At 36.0% G+C, this 19,521-nt stretch overlaps 1 protein-coding gene across 1 annotated transcript; it reads left to right on the top strand.

Moving 5' to 3' along the window:
- The first annotated feature begins 6,938 nt into the window (after window positions 1-6,938).
- Window positions 6,939-18,624, top strand: LOC107858944 (cytochrome c6, chloroplastic). The gene is made up of 6 exons (XM_016703767.2): window positions 6,939-7,453; window positions 7,552-7,687; window positions 17,038-17,135; window positions 17,217-17,248; window positions 18,034-18,097; window positions 18,175-18,624. Exons 1-6 carry the CDS (start codon window positions 7,379-7,381, stop codon window positions 18,313-18,315), a joined length of 546 nt encoding a protein of 181 aa, XP_016559253.1. The 5' UTR covers window positions 6,939-7,378; the 3' UTR covers window positions 18,316-18,624.
- The last annotated feature ends 897 nt before the right edge of the window (window positions 18,625-19,521 follow it).

Below are 19,521 nucleotides of genomic sequence, written 5' to 3'. Positions count from 1 at the left end.
TCGTTTGTTGGAGGAGGAAATAGGACTTGGAGCGGTTTGTTTTTTGGAAACAGTTGACTGGAGTGAATGGGAAGAGGCTTCATCTGAGGATTCTAAGACAAAGACATGGTTAAAGTTATTGGAATTTTGGTTTGGAGAAGTTTTGATGAGATTAGTCATTGATCGGGTTCTGATCATGGTAAGTAAAATGGAGATGGGTGGCTATAAAAAGTGAGAAAGAAAATAAAGGAATGGATTTGAAGTAAGGGGTGTAGTGGACTTGGGTTAAGTTAGGAGATGAAATGGCAAAAGAGTGTTGGGAAATTAGAAGGCTTAGAGATGATAATGATGATGGAAGAAAAAAAGGTGGTGTGAAAAGAGGAGGATGTGAAAGGAAAGGATGGGGCTCAAAGGATATCCGATGGATTTTATACCAAAAATAAAGATTTTTGAAATACTCAGTTTTTTGTTAAAAACTTACGAGAAAGTTTGAAAAAAAATTATTTTTGTCCAAAATAAAACTTACAACTTATTAATATTGAGAATAACAAGTCTTTTTCTAAGGTAACAAAATCTTCTTCCAATAAGGGTTTTGTAAACATATTTTCCAGTTGATTTTTGGAGTCAACAAATATTAATGAAAAATTTCCATTCTCTACATAATCCTGAATAAAATGATCCTTAATATCAATGTGTTTGCCCTAGAATGATGCACAGTATATTTAGATAAATTAATAGCGCTAGTGTTATCACACATTATGGGAACAAATTCAAAAGACAAATTAAAGTCAAGTAGTCGATGCATAATCCATAAAATTTGAGTACCACAACTTTCAACAGCTATGTATTTGGCCTTAGTTGTTAAAAGGACAGCTGAAGTTTGCTTCTTGTTGTGCCATCAAAATTAAGGCATCACCAAGAATTTTACACGTTCCACTAGTGCTTTTTCTATTACTTTTATCACCTATAAAGTCAGCGTAAAAATAACCAATTAAATCAAAATGAGAAGAGCAAGGGTACCATAGTCCAATGTTTTGAGTTTTGATTAGGTATCGGATGATTCTTTTAATGGCAGACAGAAGAGACTTTTTGGGAGTCGACTGGCACCTGGCATACTTACACACACTGAACATGATGTTTGGTCGACTGAAAATCAAATAGAGTAGTGACCCAATCATTCCACTGTCCATCTTCTCATCAACATCCTTTCCAAACGAGTCTGAATCAAGGCTTGTGGATGGACTCATTGGAGTTTCATAGGCCTTTCCTTTCTCCATACCAAGTTTTTTGATGACTTCATCGTATACTTAGCTTGACAGATGTAGGTACCTTTGGGAGTTTGTTTGATTTGTAATACCAAAAAGAATGTGAGCTCTCCCATAAAGCTCATTTCAAATTCTCCTTTAATCAATTTAGCAAAGTTCTCGCACAAAGAGATGTTAGAACTACCAAAAATGATATCATCAACATAAATTTGTACAATAAGAAGATTTGAATCAAGCTTCTGGATAAATAGAGTTGTATCAATTTTACCTCTCTGAAAATTATTATTTAGTAAGAAAGTACTCAATCTCTCATACCAAGCTTTTGGAGCTTATTTGAGACCGTAGAGTGATTCTGACAATTTGAAAGCATGATTTGGATAAGATGGATTTTCAAATCCCAAGGGTTATTTTACAAAAAAAATTCATGAATGAAACCATTTAAAAAGGCGATTTTAACTTTCATTTGATATAACTTAAAATATTTGAAGCCAGCAAAAACTAATAAGACTCGAATTAATTCTAACCTTTTCAGGCAAAAGTTTCATCATAATCAATACTTTCTTGTTGAGAGTAGCCTTGAGCTATAAGTCTGGCTTTGTTTCTAATAACCTTACCTTCTTCATTCAATTTGTTTCTATAGACCCATCTAGTTCCAATCACCGAGCAGTTTCTTGGTCTTTCAATAAAAGTCCAAAGTTGATTTCGTTCAAACTGTTCTAATTCTTCCTTCATATCTTCAAGCCATGATTTATCTTTGAGGGCCTCATCAGTTTTCCTTGGTTCGATTGAGATACAATGGCAACAGACGCTTGTTTTCTCAATGATGCTCTTGTTTGCACCCTATCTCTTGGATTTTCGATGATAAATTCATTTGGATAGCAAGCTTCATGTTTCCACTCTCTTGGAACACTCGATTTTAATATTTCTTCTATGCAAGTCAACTCTAGAGGGAGTAAAGTTGACTTATCTTATGATGGCTCAGAGGTTGTGCTATTATTTTCTCCAGATTGTAGATTATTTACATGTTCTTCATCAATACTTAAACTCATAGGGGGTGATTAACTTCATCAAATACAATAAGCATAGATTCTTCAACACATAAAGTTCTTTTGTTGTAAGTTCTGTAAGTATGACTAGTGGGAGAATACTCAAGGAAAATACTTTCGTCACTTCGTAGATTGAATTTTTCCAAGTTATTTTTACCATTATTGTTGATAAAGTATTTTCATCCAAATGGATGGAAGTAGCTGATGTTGGGATTCTTTCCCCTCCAAAGTTTATAAGGCATCTTTTTTAGAATAGGTCTGATCAGGCTTCTGTTGATGATGTAACATGTTCTGCTCACTGCTTCTGCCCAAAAATAATTTGGGAGATTACGTTCTGGCAGCATAGTCCTAGAAATTTCCTGGAGAGACTAATTCTTTCGCTCCACTACACCATTTTGCTGAGGAGACTAAGATAATGGAAAGTTATGAGAGTACCCATTCTAAGCACAGTACTCCTCAAATGCCTTGTTTTCAAATTCTCCTCTATGATTGTTGTGAACATAAGTGATGAAGTATCCAACTTCTCTTTGTACCTTTCTACAAAAGATCTCAGAGTTTGTAAAAGACTCAAGCTTATGAGCAAGAGACATTACCCAAGTAAAACTTGAGCAATCATCAACTATATAATAAAAACATATCTCTTTCCACCAATACTTGCGGTATTAGTGGGGCCAAGCAGATCCATATGGATTATTTGAAGTGGTTTAGTAGTAGAGATAATGTCTTTGACTTTGAATGGTGTCCGGGTCTGTTTACCTAATTGAAAGGCACCACAGATGTTATCCTTTTCAAACTTGAGCTTAGGCAGACCCTTCACGAGTTCCAGTCTAGATAGTTTCTCAGTGATATGCATACTAGCATGCCCAAGCTTTCTATGCCACAACCAAATATCATTGGTTTGCACAGTGAGGTAGGTCAAGGTAGCAAAGTCGGGTCTATTTAAAACATAAATATTATTAACACGTTCACCAATGAGAAAGATAGCTCTTTTATCGTGTTTGATGGAATAACTTTTACCTTTAAAGGAGACTCCAAATTCGTCATCACACAGCTGACTGATGCTGAGCAACTTATGCTTGAGGTCATCTACCAAGTATACTTTAGTAAATTCACATGAGAAGCCAAGCTTTATTGATCTAACTCCGATGATGTTGCCTCTAGCATTGTCACCAAATCTGACTAATCCTCCATCTATTTTTATTAGGGCACAAAAATTTTCTTTCTTTTGGGCCATGTATTTGTAACATCCGCTATCAATGACCCACAATCCCTTCTTATAGATCTTGCAAGCATGTTCCTGCAAAATAAGAAGATCAATTTTGTTTAGGTACCCAAGTGGTCTTGGGTCTTTACGGGTTAGATGTGCTCCCTTTAGGCTTCCAAACCCACACACTTCTAGGCTTATGCCTGCAGCTATAGGATTTGTGCTCTTTTTTTCCACAGATAAAGCATGCAGGTCCTTGAGAGAAAAAAGAGATCTTGGCTAATTTAAACAATTCTGATGAGGAGCTTGAGTTGTTTTTAAATAAGTTTGATCTCACAAAACTATGTCTTGGTGATTTCTTAGTGCTATTCAATTGTATTTTTACATCATCAAGCTCTTCATAAAGCAAGTCATTTTCAATTTGACATGCTTCAATTTCTATTTGACAGTTTCTTTGTTTCTCATCGAGTTTTTGTTTTAATCAAGCTTCACAATTTTTCTTCTCTTGAGCAATTTTATTATACTCATTTATAACTTTCTGAAGCTCGTCAGTTATCATGTCTAAATTAGATTCAAGAATACGCAGTTATGATAGTTGTGTGGTCTTATCTCGCTAGATTCACCTTTTTTCATGAAGCATATGTTGGCGACTTCTGCTTCTTCTTCGATTTAATCTTCATCACTCCAAGCGCCAAAATTTTGATTCTTCCTGGATGGTCTTCTTCTTAATTCTGGATAATTTTGTTTGAAATGGCCAGGCCTTCCACAGTGATAACAGCGATCATCGTTTCTAGTGAAGTCATCATTTTTGGTTCCTTAGAATCTTTATCGTCTTTGTCTCATGAAATGCCTTACTCCAGGATTTATGAGGGTCATTCCGTTGCTATTGGCTTCTTCCAGAATGTCCTTTTCTTCGATTGGTGCGGCATTGAAGGCTACTGGTTTCTTCTTTTCCTCTTTATGGTACCTGTTGTTATAATTACTTTCATATGCAATTAGGTTACCTCGTAGTTCAACATATGTCATGTTGTGAAGATCTTCGTCTTCCAGAATGGCAGCCTTGGTTTCCTAAATTTTTGGGAGACTCCAAACCAGCTTCTGGACTTGCAGGCTATGTGGATAGATCCCCAATGATTTTAGTTCGCATAAAATCTTTCTGAATCTGGCAAACATTGTTTTAATATTCTCGTTTTCTTTCATTTTGAACAGCTCGTATTCATTGACCAGGGTAGCGATCTTGATTTTTTGACTTTGTGGTTCATTCATATGTTACCTCCGATTTTTCCTACATTTCTTTTGTAGTCTCATAGGTTGATATCTTGTCGTATTCTTCTCCACTAACTGCACAAAGAAGTAAACTTATAGAACGTGCATTAGTTTGATTACCTCTTGTTGTTTTTTGGTGACCTCGAAGCTTTCAAGGTCTTCTATGTCAGTATTTCTCGATTATTTATCTTTGTCTTTTTGCTTGTCTTTGAGTCCTAGGATTGACTTTAGTCCCTTCTTAATAACGTTCCAGGCTTGAAAGTCATTTGATTGGACAAAGAATCTGAATTTGTTCTTCTAGTAAGAGTAGTGTTGTCCATTAAAGTATGGTGGTCTTGTGGAGGAGTGACCATCTTGAAGAAGAGCACCGGAATTTGATAATTGGTCATTTGATCTTTGCTCACGTGTGGTTAAACAACACTATTGGTAAGACTTGCTCTAATATCAATTGAAATTCAAGAGGGGGTGAATTAAAAAAATTTTGTAAGTCGGCTATTGGCTCCTAACAGTCAACTCTACTAGAGATCAGTATACTTCAAAAAACAAGTTAAGGTTAACGTGAACAAGCAAGTAAATAACTGAATTTAAAGTAAGGACATAGAGATTCATCCTGGTTTGGAACACCAATGTAGTGTCTACTTTCAGTCCCATTGGATTTTAATCGTTTCATTAGATCTTTCAAAGTTGGTCTCAAGTACAATGATAAGAAATAAGTTCCGAAGACTTATTTTATTCTTCAGATCTTGTGACACAGCTTCAGTTCGTATTACAAAGTTGACTCAATCCTACTCTTTATATAACAATTGTAAACTAAGAATTACAAAGTTTTTTGAAACTAAGACTGAAACACTTTGAGATTTCTCCTTGAAGTTGCATAACCTTTGTCTATATTTAGTCTTCTTCTTTTATAGTCTTCCGTTGCTACTCTTCATAAGGAAACCCAAGAGATTTCTTCTTAATCAAGGATTTGAGAGTAATTCCTTGATTGAGGAATTGCACCGTAGACTATTAGATATGTCCATACGTGGTGCGACCTTCACAGTCGTACATGTCCATATGAGATATGTTCATGTAGAGGGTGTGATCTTCTTTCCTTTGTAATAATCTTGATTAATTTGTTTGCTATAAATCTGGAAAGTCAACGGTTCGTGATGAATGCTACTTCAATCTTGGTGTGATGTTCTTTCCTTCTGCCTTTGATCCGTTTGCCATAAATCTGGAAAGTTGGTGATTTGATTGATTTTCTTTTCCTTGCTTTTGTTTCGGATCTTCTGATTGATTCCTCAAAGATCTTTTCAATCCTCAGCATACGTCCTTGCCTTGTGTCCATCAGTGGAGATCCTTAATTATCCTGCAAATTTTCAGTTATTAGTTTGTCATTATTAAAACACAAAATTAGGAGGCTAACGCATATGACTAAAACATACTCCCTCCATTTCAAAAATAATGATTTACTTTGACTTGGCACAAAGTTTAAGAAAATTAAAAGACTTTTGAATCTTGTGGCCTTAAATTAAAGTTGTGTCAAATGTACCAAAATGTCATTTAATCTTGTGATTCTAATCATGCCATGTGGAAAGTTGAAATTAAAGTATTGCCAAAAAAAGAAAGGGGTCATTCTTTGTTAAATAGGTTAAAAAGGAAAGTAGGTCATTCTTTTTTAAACGGAGGGAGTATTATATGACTAGTTACAAAGTACGTGTATTGTGTAACCCATGTTAATTAATACAAAATTTAAGAAAGCGATAATACTCACGAAAATACCTGAACTTTGACCGGATTTTCAATTGAGCATACTGAACTTTGCGGGGGTCTTATTACCCCCTTGACTTTTTAAAGTGGATTTAATTCCCTCCCGAAATTCTATACCCAGATTCGACGCTTACACGCGCCAAATCTCGTTTTTACACGTGTATTGGCGCATGTAATACACGCATCACCTCATATTTACACGTGTCCAAGTGGACAGATATATGACATTAAAATACAGAAAAAAAAAGTCTAGGGGATATTAGGACTCCCGTAAAGTTCAATATGCTCAACTAAAAATTCGATCAAAGTTCATGTATTTTTGTGGGTATTATCCCTTTAAGAAAAACACAAATACATCAAAAATTTAGAGAAAGTTCAAATTTCTGGTATATAACCAGTTGAATATCTAAACATATGAAAAGACAATATTTTTTATAATAATACTACCATTTCAGTCAGGCAGAAATCATAATACTCATATACAACTACCATTTGTTCCCTACATTTTTCTTCCATATTGCTCAGATTTTCAAAAATGTTATTGAATGTGTTCAATCCTTTAAAGGTGGTGAATTTTTGAAGAATTCGACATGAATATGATAATATTTTTTAAAAAATCTAAATAATTTCGAAATATCCACCATCAAAGTTTTAGACCAACCTCTCAAGCTTTTCTCCCTCTCCACACCCCCTACTCTACCCCACCCCCTACCCAAGAAAAAAAAAGACATGGATACAACATTTTAAGGGACTAAATAAAACTTTCCAAAACATTATATTCCAAAGATGCAATTTACTCAATCTATAATCACACTCCAAAAATCCCAAACAGTCGGCAGAATCTCAAGAAGCCTTCACAAAAGAGAATGGCAGTGTTATGTATGATGCCTAGTTGCCTTAGCAAGAGCTGTTCCTTAAAGTTATTATCACAACCAACAAAGGTATTTACAATGTATTTACAGAATTCTTAGTAATTCTCTTTGTAATTTGGGATATATACATATATATTAAAGTACTAGCTAGCTTTGATTGTGTACAGAAGAGAAATATGTATGAAGGAGACATGAACCTGTTTAACCAAAAGGAGAATAAATTAGCATGTGAGTTGAAGTTGCTGCTGGCTCCACCTCTACTAACTGCCCTTATAGTCCTCTCTCCTATTGTAAATCCCCCAGGTAAAACTATAACATTTACTACTTCTTTTTCAAATTGAAAATGTTTGACTTCATTATCTTTGTGTATCCTTTTCTCAAATTTTGTTCTAGGTAGTCGTTCACCAGTGACTAGGGATATGCAATTAAGTGGGGTCCTTAACGTGTTAAAAATTAGGTAAAACTGACAAAAAAATTTCAGCTTTTTATTTTAACATTTTCGCTCCAACAACTATAAAAGTTGTATCAACAACCGTAGAAGTTGTCCCAATAACTATCAAAGTTGTTCGACAATTGTGCGAAGTTGTTGGACAATCGAATAGTTTTTAGGACAACTAATGAAGCTGTTAAACAACTGTCTCCGGTTGTTTGAGCGACTTTACCCTTTTTAACTTAATAATATTGTGGGGCCCACTCGTCCCGTTTAATTAATTGAAGATTTGAGAGGCATTCTCAACTCATTTTTAAGCTTTCTCAATTAAAAGAAATAAAGAATGAATTTTTGATTTATGAAATGTTGGTCCATTTAGGAAAAAGTATATACATATGTGAGTCATTTGTGTAACGAGAGTCTATATATGTGCCACTTTTTAAACGGGGTATATACAGTTCCAAATCGCAAAGTTGAGGGGGAAATGAGGACATTTTCCCTAGTATCTATCCAAATTATATACAAATGCTATTAGAACAATATTACCAAATGAAAAAAAAAAAAAAAAAAATTATTTTTCTGTTGGGATGGTTGTCGCCTATTGTACTGTATCACATTGCTGTTTTAAGTATAATTTGCATGTCAAGAAATTAAAAAAGGTAATCCTTTATAGAAAAAAATTATATATTAATTTTTCTTAAAAGTGTAAGCCCCTGTTTGATTTTGGCTTTAGGCTACTAATATGCTTGAGCTGCCCTTGCTTATTGCATCTTCTTGATGCCTTATTAACAAAACCTTTGTATCTTCATTAGAAGAAAAGGAAATCTTTTTTTCTGATTGCTGTGAGATATAGTGTTAAAAAGGAAAGGCTGGTTCTTACTTTTCTTTTTGTCATAAATAATACCTACATAAGTTACCGCGAAACTATGTATTATTTTAGGCCGGATAGAATGTGAAATAAGAAGGTATTAGTGACACATATGGATTAAGCAACTAAAGACGTCAAAGTAAGACTCATAATAGTAAAGAAAACTTTATTTTGTAGCAAGTAAACATACATTTTAGACTGCATACTTTTTTGAGAATGAATTCTAACTTTTAATACATCAAATCAAATGTCCTAATATATAATTCATGCATTACAAGCCATGCATTACTAATCTCTGCATTATAAACTTATCTTACCTTATATAGAAAAGAACATCTTACATTATTAATCGCCTCGTCTCTAGGCCAAACAACCCCTTAGTACTAAAGATGTTTGCCTAGCTTCATCCTGGATCCATAACTAGTGTTAAGTACTTGTGCAATATCTCACTTCTCCCTCTGTAGGATAGTTTACTCATATTATTCTCATATAGTAATGTTCGGTTGAGTGTTTTCTATTGATACTTTCCTCTTCCTGTCAAAAAGGGAAGTTGTCTTTGTGATGAGCGGATATGGATAGGCTCATGTGGAAACAAGTATTTATTTGTCTGGCTTGAGAAAGGATAAACATTTCAAAATCCCATCTTCTCCATGATCTTGTCCATAGGACCCGGAATTTAATTTTACAGTAGAAGCAATTTGAAAGATACAATTGAACATACTTTATGGCTTCATGATTAGACAGTATCTAAATATTGTATATTACAACAAGAAGAGCTAATGTATAATCTATACAGAAATTCAGACTGGCAACTTTTAGGCTGATTTTCTGTTGAGAGTTCCCAATCTGTTGATTTTAGTTTCAACGGTGGAGTTGGATTACCTTTATTTCTTTGCAAATTCACTTGTTGGATCAAAGAGATGGAACGATCATTTAAATATCTCTCACCAGTCACTTCTCATTGCCTCATAAGGGAATCTGTTTTCCAAGTGCCAATGCTAAATCTTCTGATTGAGAATCTATACATTGTTGGAAAGAAATATTAAATGATAGCATGAAACCTCATGTTAGTGCGGTTAATTACTGGATATTATTAGTAACTAAAGATTTATGCTTAGCTTTCATCCATTTTTCTATCCTGGATCCACAGCTAGTGTTATATAGTTGTTCAATATCTCACGTCTCCTCCTCTTGGATGCTCTGTTGGCTCATACTTCTAAGATCATAGTGTTCAGTAGAGTATTTTCGATTTGCACTTTTCTCTTCCCAGCAAAAAGGGGTGTTGCCTTTGTCATGAGTATCATAGACTCTTGTTTTAAAAAGTATTTATCTGTTTTCCTTGAGAACCTGGTTCTGTAGTTTTTTTTTTTCCCTATCCATCTTGCATGTTATGACTAATTTAAGAGAATTAGTGGTATAGATGGAACATTCTTTGTAACTGTGTTATCGTTTTACCAGTCAATCTTGACATAGATTACCATTGGGAAACAAAGGCAACACATGTACGGTGTAATATCATCTCCTTCAAGGGAGGATCCAAAATAAATGGAACCTACAAAGTTTCTAGTTGATTCAACCATACATTACTGCATTTCCACTTATCTTTCACACATATTCCTGGGAGTAATTTGGAACATTTACAACAACAACAACTACAAACCCAGTATATTCCCACATAGTGGGGTCTAGGGAGGGTACGCAGTCCATACCACTACCTCTAACGAGGTAGAGAGGTTGTTTCTGATAGACCCCCGGCTCAAGATGAATTTGGAACATTTCAATTTCAAAAAGATCTTGGAAGGTTGTCTCTTTAATCTAGCACAGTAGTTTCACTGCAGTTCTTTCCCTCTCTTTTTGTTATTTTTTCGCCCTTCTGTTTTGTTCTCTTCATTTATATTTGATGATTATGTGAACTGAATCCACCTAGCATTTGATCTAAACAGATTTTATTATTCTACCTGTGAGAAGTATAAGAAAAGAATATTATTTGAATTGTTGTAACTACATTATGACACTACATTCCAGTCCTTTTCCAAGTAGGACACTACATAAAGTAGGATTTTGTATGTTATTCCTTCTCCTACTCATATTCTAATACTCCCCTCAAGCTGGTGGATACAAGTCATATGTACCAAGCTTGTCATGGATGTAATTAATACGAGGATCAGTGAAAGACTTGGTAAAGATATCTATAAGAAAATTGGTAAGGATTGTTGAGGATGTCTGGACGATCACAGTTGAAAAGAAACAAACTGAAGAAGTGGTCGGAAAAGTAGTAAACACTGGCGGAAAGTTGATTTGTTGCTGAAAAATTGGCGGAAATTGGTATAAAATATATAGGTGATCTCTAAATCAAGAGATATTAGATCTTGAACAAGAAAGTCACTGAAAAACTGGCTAGAACATGCTAACACGCCAGATTATTAGATTTGACAACTGAAAAGTGGTCAAAATCTGAGGAAAATTCATACTAGGTAGGGTCGGAATGATGGCACGACTCTATTGGAAAAGAAATATAGTATAGGTAGGGTCGGAATGATCGAACGATCCTACTGAAAAAGTGAAATTATATGGATAGGATCGGAATGATGACACGACCTTACTGAAAAAGAGAAATTATATGGGTAGAGTCGGAATGATGGCACGACCCTACTCAAATCAGATTTGAGGAGTCACCAGAAAGATGCACGGAACAATGCAAATCAGATTTGAGAAGTCACCGGAAAGACGCACGGTGCTATGCAATGCAAGTATGAGAAAGTAGTCCTCAAAGATGCACAACACTATGCAAATTAAATATGAGAAGTAGTCCGGAGAGATGCATGTTATGATTCGGACAGAATAAGCAAACCACATGTAAAAGAACAACAAGAAGAACACGCAGATTTACATGGAAACCCTTGCTGGAAAAACCACGGGCAGAGGCAGACGAATTTCACTATGAAAGGAGAGGAGTACAATGTGGAGAATGACGTAATTTCTGAATGTCCAAAACCGACCCACTAATTGCACTTATATAGTATGTGCGTACAAATAAATCCTAAGCCCAAAAACATAAAGGTTCATACCGTCCCATCGGGATTAGTGGTGTGCTCCAGGATCGGGCCTATACACTACCACCACAGACCCTATTAAAAATCACAAACATGGGTTGCATCGCGAAACTTTTAAGGCCGGACCAATAAAATTCGGGTCACAACTCGTACAATGCACGGTGCTATAAATCAGATATGAGAAAGTAGTCCCCAAAAAATGCACGATGCTACACAAATTAGATATGAGAAAATAGTCACCGGAAAAAAGCAGTGCCCGAGTCTTTTGCTAACATGATCATTGACCAGATATGGGTTATAGCCGCCCGTCGGGCAACGGAAGCTCTTTGATTCTCTACCAAGATCGTAGAGACTCTGATACCATATGAGAATTGTAAGAAGAATATTATTTGAATTGTTGTAACTACATTATTACAGTGAGACCTTATTTATAGATACTACGTTCCAGTCCTTTTCCAAGTTGGACACTAAGTTATAATCCTTTTCAACTAGAATTTTGTATGTTATTCTTTCTCCTACTCATATTCTAACACTACCCGGTGGCGGAGCCAGAATTTTCACTAAGGGGGTCAGAAATAACATACAAACAAATCGAAGGGGGTTCAACATCTACTACATATACATTAAAAATAATTTTAACCATGTATAAATAGTATAATTTTTCCACCAAAGGGGATTCGGAACCCCTCACCAAAGGGTAGCTCCGCCCCTGACACTACCATTGTTTTAGGAAATTGCAAATAGACATTTCATCTTATCCTTCATCAAGCCTTGTCTGGCAGCAATCTCCTTAAATTTCCACCCAGTGGCAACTTGTAAAATCTAGATGTCCTTATTAAAATCACTTTGAAGATGAGGTACCTCCTTCAGTTCATAACTCTGGTGGACAGCTGCTCTGAAGTCCCATTTAGAAGTGGACCTTTTTATGTAGTTTATATATGTATAGTCCTATGCAGTTATGAGTATGCCTACATGTAGAAGGTTGAAAGAGAACTGAGTGATAAAGTACCTGTGCACATGATATACCAACTTGGTGAAGGTTCTTGAGCAAATGAACAATCTGAAAAGAAATAACCAAGGATAAACTTGAAAGGATAGCAGTTTCTAGAAGAGATGAACTTGAAAGGATAGCAGATCAGCCAATTGTTGCTACAGTTGTCAAAAAGAGGTGTGATCTGCGTAATAGGTTTATTCACATTCTGAGGTGGCCAGGGATACTTTGGGCCTTGTCTTCTTCTCTTCATTTAATGAGATATTGGTGATGCCTCATCAGATTCAGGTATAGCTGATATCAGGGAATAGAGTAAATTGTGAAACAATTAGGAAAATAATGTAACTACCTGCAGAGTTGCAGCGATAATATATGCCTTTCCTTATAAGGTAATTTAGGAAAGGAAAAGCCTATATATAACAAAGAAGAAGAATCATTGGTATGAAATGAACAACATATGTCACAACCCAATTCTACGCTGTATTAAGGCCTCCCTGGTTCATAAATTCTAAGCTAATCACTCATATTTCTCTGCCTAGAGAAATAGGGGAAAATACCATCAACTCTTTAGATTCTATAAGCATTTGCATGGTGCACACTCTTAAGTTTGTAACTTCACCTACTTTCTTAACCTAGATATGAAGTTACCTTATGTGTTGAAGCCCTGAAGGACCATAAAGCCTTGGCAGTGATGCCAAGCCTTAAAACTGCAAACCAGTCTCCGTCCAACTTGTACCCAACTTATCTGAACACCCTTCTTCCCTCCTTAGCAAGTCCCTGAACAGTAACCACAATGACATGGTTAATGATGAGTCGTAAGCAGGATTTAGTTGATACTGATTACAGTTTAGAACCTATGCAGGTTGGAGTGAATCAAAAATGGAAGGGGTGATGTTAAGTGAAGCTGATGATGATATCGGGTTGGTTATGTGCATGAAACATCTTTAATGCTTCTGTACCCTCATTATTGAATGTAAAATGCCGGTTATAGCATTGAAAGGAGTTGGACAACCATGGTGCTTTCTTGAAAAACCTAATAATAATGTTCACGAGATTCTTTTTCTGAAATTATTAAGTATTGCCTTGTATTTGTTTAGTTAATACGACCTTGATCCAGTTTGGAGTGTAACAGTTCCGAAAGAGAAAAACTGTGTTAGGCTAAAAGCAGTCAACTGTCCTCGTTTGGAAGCTTTTTTCATTAGTTTGTATTCTTGCCTCTGTGTACGCGACATTATGATTTTGGTTAAGGGTGGTCTATATTCTCTTTTCTAGTACGGATTTTTTCTTTAGTGATCCAGGTAAGTTATAGTTTGGTATAGGGTTGACTAATGGTGGTCTTTCCCTTAAGGAGAGGTCGAGTGGATTCTTTGGTGGCCGTCTGTTTTCAAATAGATTATAATGTCTGATCACAGAGCTTATGCCAAAGCAACTGCAAATTTGGTTTGAGAAGGCAAATTATGATGCAACCTTAGGAGAACCACACCCCAAAAGCTACCTACCTATTAAGGTGGGAGAGCCCAAGGTTATATGACCCCCACATCAGTTCCCTCATATAACCGAAGTGGGACTTTCTGCAATGGGATCATAACAAACCACCACTCACCACGTCCTTGCCCTCGAAAGCTCTACTCTAGGTAGCTTTCACTCTTCTTGTGTAGGTAGCTCTTTCCTAGGTAGTCCTTTTCAAGTCAGGTGCCCCTCGACGGCTGTACACTAGACATTGCTAGCCCAGGTCGAACGGTTCCATACCGGCATCACCATCCCAAGCACAGGAGAATGGAGGGTGATGGATGTATCTGATTCCAGTTTTTGTGCTGATGATCCTAAAGGTTGGTATGATTGCTTGGCTATGGCAGAATTCTGGTACTACTTGCCACCAGTCGGCTATTGACTTGACGCATATGAAGCACTCCATGGTAAACCTCCCCTACACTTGTCCTATCTACCAGGAGAGTCATCTTCTGCTGTTGACGCTATTGACTTGACGCTGTTGACTTGACGCTATTGACGCTATTGACTTGACGCATATGAAGCACTCCATGGTAAACCTCCCCTACACTTAATCAGAACTCAGTTGAGGATGAAACAAGAAGCTAATAGAAGTTTCTCAGTGGGTGAGTTGGTGTACGTCAAGGTTAGGCCCTACAGACAAATGACTCTATCTGACATTCCTCATCACAAATTGGCTGCTAAGTACAATGGTCCCTTTCAGATTGTTAAAAAAGTTGGTTAAGTAACATATACAGTGCTATTCTGTCACACTGTGAAGATCCATCCCACTGTCCATGTATCCCTCCTAAAGAAGTGCTCTGCTATTCCTTCTCACATATCTTATCCCCCTACCACTGATATATCCAACCCTGATTGCTCAAACCCTGAAGCCATATTGCAAAGGAGAATGGTTAAGAAGAGTAACAAGGCGGTAGCTCAGGTCCTAGTCAAGTGGATAATACCAGCTGATGTTGCTACTTGGGAGTTCCAAAATGTTCTGAAGACCAGTTTTCCAGGTTTTGATCCCTCAGGTCAAGGATCTCTTTGAGGAGAGAGTTTTGTTAGCAGATATTAGTTAAAGGGATGCCAACTCAGCAAAGCAGTTAAAGTCCTAGTGGGAAAACAGTTATGAACAGTAAATCAAGAAAACAGTAACAGAGTTAGTTAGCAACAGAGCTGGGATTAAGTCCAGCTGATTCATTGTATGCATTTTGCTATAAATACTTGTACTAGTCATTTGAGATAATCAATCAATATACATGTTAATTGTCTACAACTATCTTCTTCTACTCATTTTCTTCCTATTCACAAATCGTTGGTTATCTTCTCGAATCTCTGTTAGATTCCTGAATTAACCTCTGAATCCTCGAGTTCAGATCAACTCTTGCAACTCAGATATCACCTACTAGTGCACAGATGACCTGTAAAACCTTGCTTTATGGGGAATATGTCATAAGTGCCTTAAGAAATGTAAATATGTAAGGATTTTTTGCTACCCAAATAGGCTCAGTTTCCAGATATTCTTGTTGAGCAGGAGTTTATTAAACCTCTCCTACATAAGGAGGAACAAGTGAGTAAATTTGATACAACCTTACGAGAACCACACCCCAAAAGCTAGCTATTGAGGTGGGAGAGCCCAAGGCTATATAAGCCCCACAGCAGCTCCCCATTTAACTGATGTGGGACTCAAGTCTCATTCCTTGCAATAATATCATAACAAACCACCATGTTTCGTATCCTTCATCCTCGATGCCTCCACCCGGATAGCTTTCTCTCTACTTGTGTAGGTAGCTCTTTCCCAGGTAGTCCTTTTCAAGTCAGGTGTCGGGTGCCTCCATCACACGGTGGGGACGGAAGGTGATGGCTGGCTCCGATACCATTGATACGACCAGGGGCGGATCTACAGCCTATCAAGGGTGTTCAGGCGAACACCCTTCGTCGGAAAATTACATTGTGTATATATGTAAAATGTTGCTCTATTTGGTTAAATATCATGTGTTGAACACCCTTGACAAATCTGAAGGAAATAGCTCAGGAGTAGAAGGTGATCAGCAAAGGCCAAGGGCACTCCGTGTATGGGTTCGAATCCCAGCGGCTGCTAAATATTTTTATTTTTTTAGCATTTTTGAAGGAGCTCCTATTTTATTGAACACTCTTCCTAAAATTTCTAGCTCCACCACTGCATACGACCTTAGGAGAACCACACTCCAAAAGCTAGCTATTAAGGTGGGAGAGCTCAAGGTGGTATAAGCTCCATATCAGTTCCTCATGTAACAGATGTGGGACTTTTTGCAATAGGATAATAACACAAGGTTATGACAGGTCATCAGGTAACGGACTACCTAATGAATAGAAATATACATAAGAACCCTTTCTTAAACCAAATATAAAGCACTCCTCGAATTATAAAGATGTTTGAATTGCCAAATTTCTTCCTCTTATTTTATATATAATTTCATATAGATGATATAACTGATCTTACACCCTCCTCCATTGAGGGATGTGGGAGAATCCCTTAACCTATACTCTTCAAGTTTCCTGTGACGACTGTCTTAGTAATCTCAACATGCTGGAGGTCCCTTTTGAAGTTGACTTGATTATATTTCCTTATTTAAAATTAGTGTAGTGGAAACTTAAAGCTAAGGCTGATTCCACATCTGATGTAGGTTGCAAGAAGAAATTCCTTGATATCAACATTGTTTGCAATTGATATTCAGTACTTAGGCCTTTTAATCTCGAAACGAAAATACGACATCCATCCTTTACCTTCTTCATCTTTTTTCAACCCTATATTTTAATTTGCTGTACTTCTGTTTGCAGTCTCAGTTGGACAGACAATAGATGTACAAAAGGGAGCTGCTTTGTTTAATCGAGCTTGCATCGGATGTCATTATGCAGGTGGAAATATAATCCAGCCTGTGAGTCTTACCTACCTCGTGATTCCAGTAGTGGTTGAAAATTTCTAGCTCACCTTAATTTTCTTTCCTTTGTCATTCTAGGGTGCAACACTCTTCTTGAAGGATCTACAAAGGTAAGAAAATTAAAATCCATCCAGAAGATTGTAGTTTTGATTGTAACTTCTTTTAGCATGTCACAGTTTCTTGGAACTTAGCATATCTGAATAGAAAAAAAAGTTCAAAGAATAGGTGCTTATATATTTACACTCCAGTAAAAGTATTGCCATACTTGACTTTTTAGCTGTTTAGTTTAATTTATTGTACGGGGAAAGAGAGATCATGAGCAAGTTTTAAAAGATATTCACAGCAACTTAAAGTTCAGAATGTGAAAAATAGTCCATATGCCAGTTCATACGTTTTTATGAAATGGTGATCTATATCATTAGCCTTTTCCCTGCTCTAAAAGGCTCTTTTTGTTTTCCTTTCAAAAACTTTTTGTTGACTGAAGATGAATTTTCTTCCTTCCCCTTTCCCTTCTAAAACTTAGCAGGTCAAATTTTATGAGCACAAGAATTTCGTTGGCCGTATCAATTCTTGTGAAGAAAACACTGGATAAAAACTAAACTGAATATAAATTTTTTTGAACAAGTAGAACAATAGAATATGTAGCAAACTAATTTTCCTATTGCATACATGAGCTAAGAGTAAAACTTCAGTATGTTGTTTCATTTAATTGTTAATTTTATTAATCCATATTAACATAGTTTGACAAGACCAATCTGTACAGACAAAAGGTTATTTCATCTCAACTTTTGTGATGTTGTTGTCTTGCCGTCTATAATATTCTATTCCTTGTCATTTTTTCTTACGCATGGTTGAAATGAAATGCCAACTTCTAACTAGCTACTCTTCTGTATAGAAATGGAGTTGACACGGAAGAGGAGATCTATCGTGTCACTTACTCTGGCAAAGGGAGAATGCCAGTAAGTTCACATTGTTCAGAACCATGCTTGTCTTTATGCTGCTAGGTTATAGATGTTAACGCTGTCTGTCTTTGCAGGGATTTGGTCAGAATTGTACACCGAGGGGTCAATGCACATTTGGTCCTCGATTGCCGGACGATGAAATTAAACTCTTAGCTGAGTTCGTAAAGTCTCAAGCTGATCAAGGTTGGCCTAATATAGAAAACGGTGGAGATTGAAAATAACTAGTACTTCATCGAGTATACTTCAAGAAATAGAGGCAACTAGCACAATTGTTCAAAATGTGCATATCATATTTCATTTCCGTTGTCTTTTCATCTCCCCATTCATTTGATGTTCATCTCACTAGAGTTACCTGTTGATGGCATGAAGGGTAGCTTCATTTGTTCTGTGTAAAGTTGACCTTATTTCTTCCCAACAGTAGCTGCTAGTAGTTTTAGATACCACATGCTGGACCTGCTAAAGCACATGCCCACATGCATCTCTGCTATTCTCAACTTTATTTTATTAAAACTATAGTTTGACTATATGCTTGCTCCCCAGAAAAAAAGTGCAACATAAAGCCTTACAATTTGCACTAAAATGTCCAGGCCTTGTGCTGGATTTTGAATTTAAAACTTACTTGATAATTAGATGATTTGTAATTGTCCAGAGGGTTATACTAAAATATAATTTTTATTGTACTACTTTTGATCATGTTAGATGAGTTATCTGGTTGTTGGAAGTCATGTTAGATGGGTAATTAAGACTTGTTTAAGCTTTTCATCTATTATTTGTTATTATCTTTAATTGATAACACATTGTTTAATGAAATAGCCTTTAGAATGGTCATATGTTGGATGCTGCTGTCCTTTGGATTTAGAAGGGGGTTAAGTACAAATCAATCTCACTTTTGGATACGTGATACATATAACCTCCTTGATATGTGTAATTATGAACCAATTGTCGGGATAAGTAGGGGTGTTCACGGTTTGGTTTTTAACCAAATCGAACTGCGATCCAAATCAATCGACTAAAAAAACCGATATTTGGTTTGGTTTGGTTTTGAATTTTAAAAAATCGATATTTGGTTAGGTTTGGTTTTGAATTTTAAAAAATCGATACTAATTTGATTTGGTTTGATTTTACTCTAAAATAACCGAACCGATATATATATATATATTATAATTATTTATATATTATTCATAAATACAATCTAAATATTTGTTACATTTTATATTTTAATCATGATTTAACTTTAGTGGTAACACATTCAGTCATATATCTCCATCCAATTGACAGTACCTTGTGAGATTCTAAATGAATTTCTCATTTTGAATGACAAATGATACTAATTGTGAAAATAATATCTTGTTGTATATTGAATTGTACAGCTGAGATTCATTAGACTATAGACAATTACTAATTTTAACTTTCTTTTTTAA

The sequence above is a fragment of the Capsicum annuum genome, chromosome 2 (assembly GCF_002878395.1).
Source record: "Capsicum annuum cultivar UCD-10X-F1 chromosome 2, UCD10Xv1.1, whole genome shotgun sequence".
NCBI classification, from domain to species: domain Eukaryota; kingdom Viridiplantae; phylum Streptophyta; class Magnoliopsida; order Solanales; family Solanaceae; genus Capsicum; species Capsicum annuum.
Note: the sequence above shows the minus strand (reverse complement) of the source record. Positions and strands in the feature narration are given on the sequence as shown.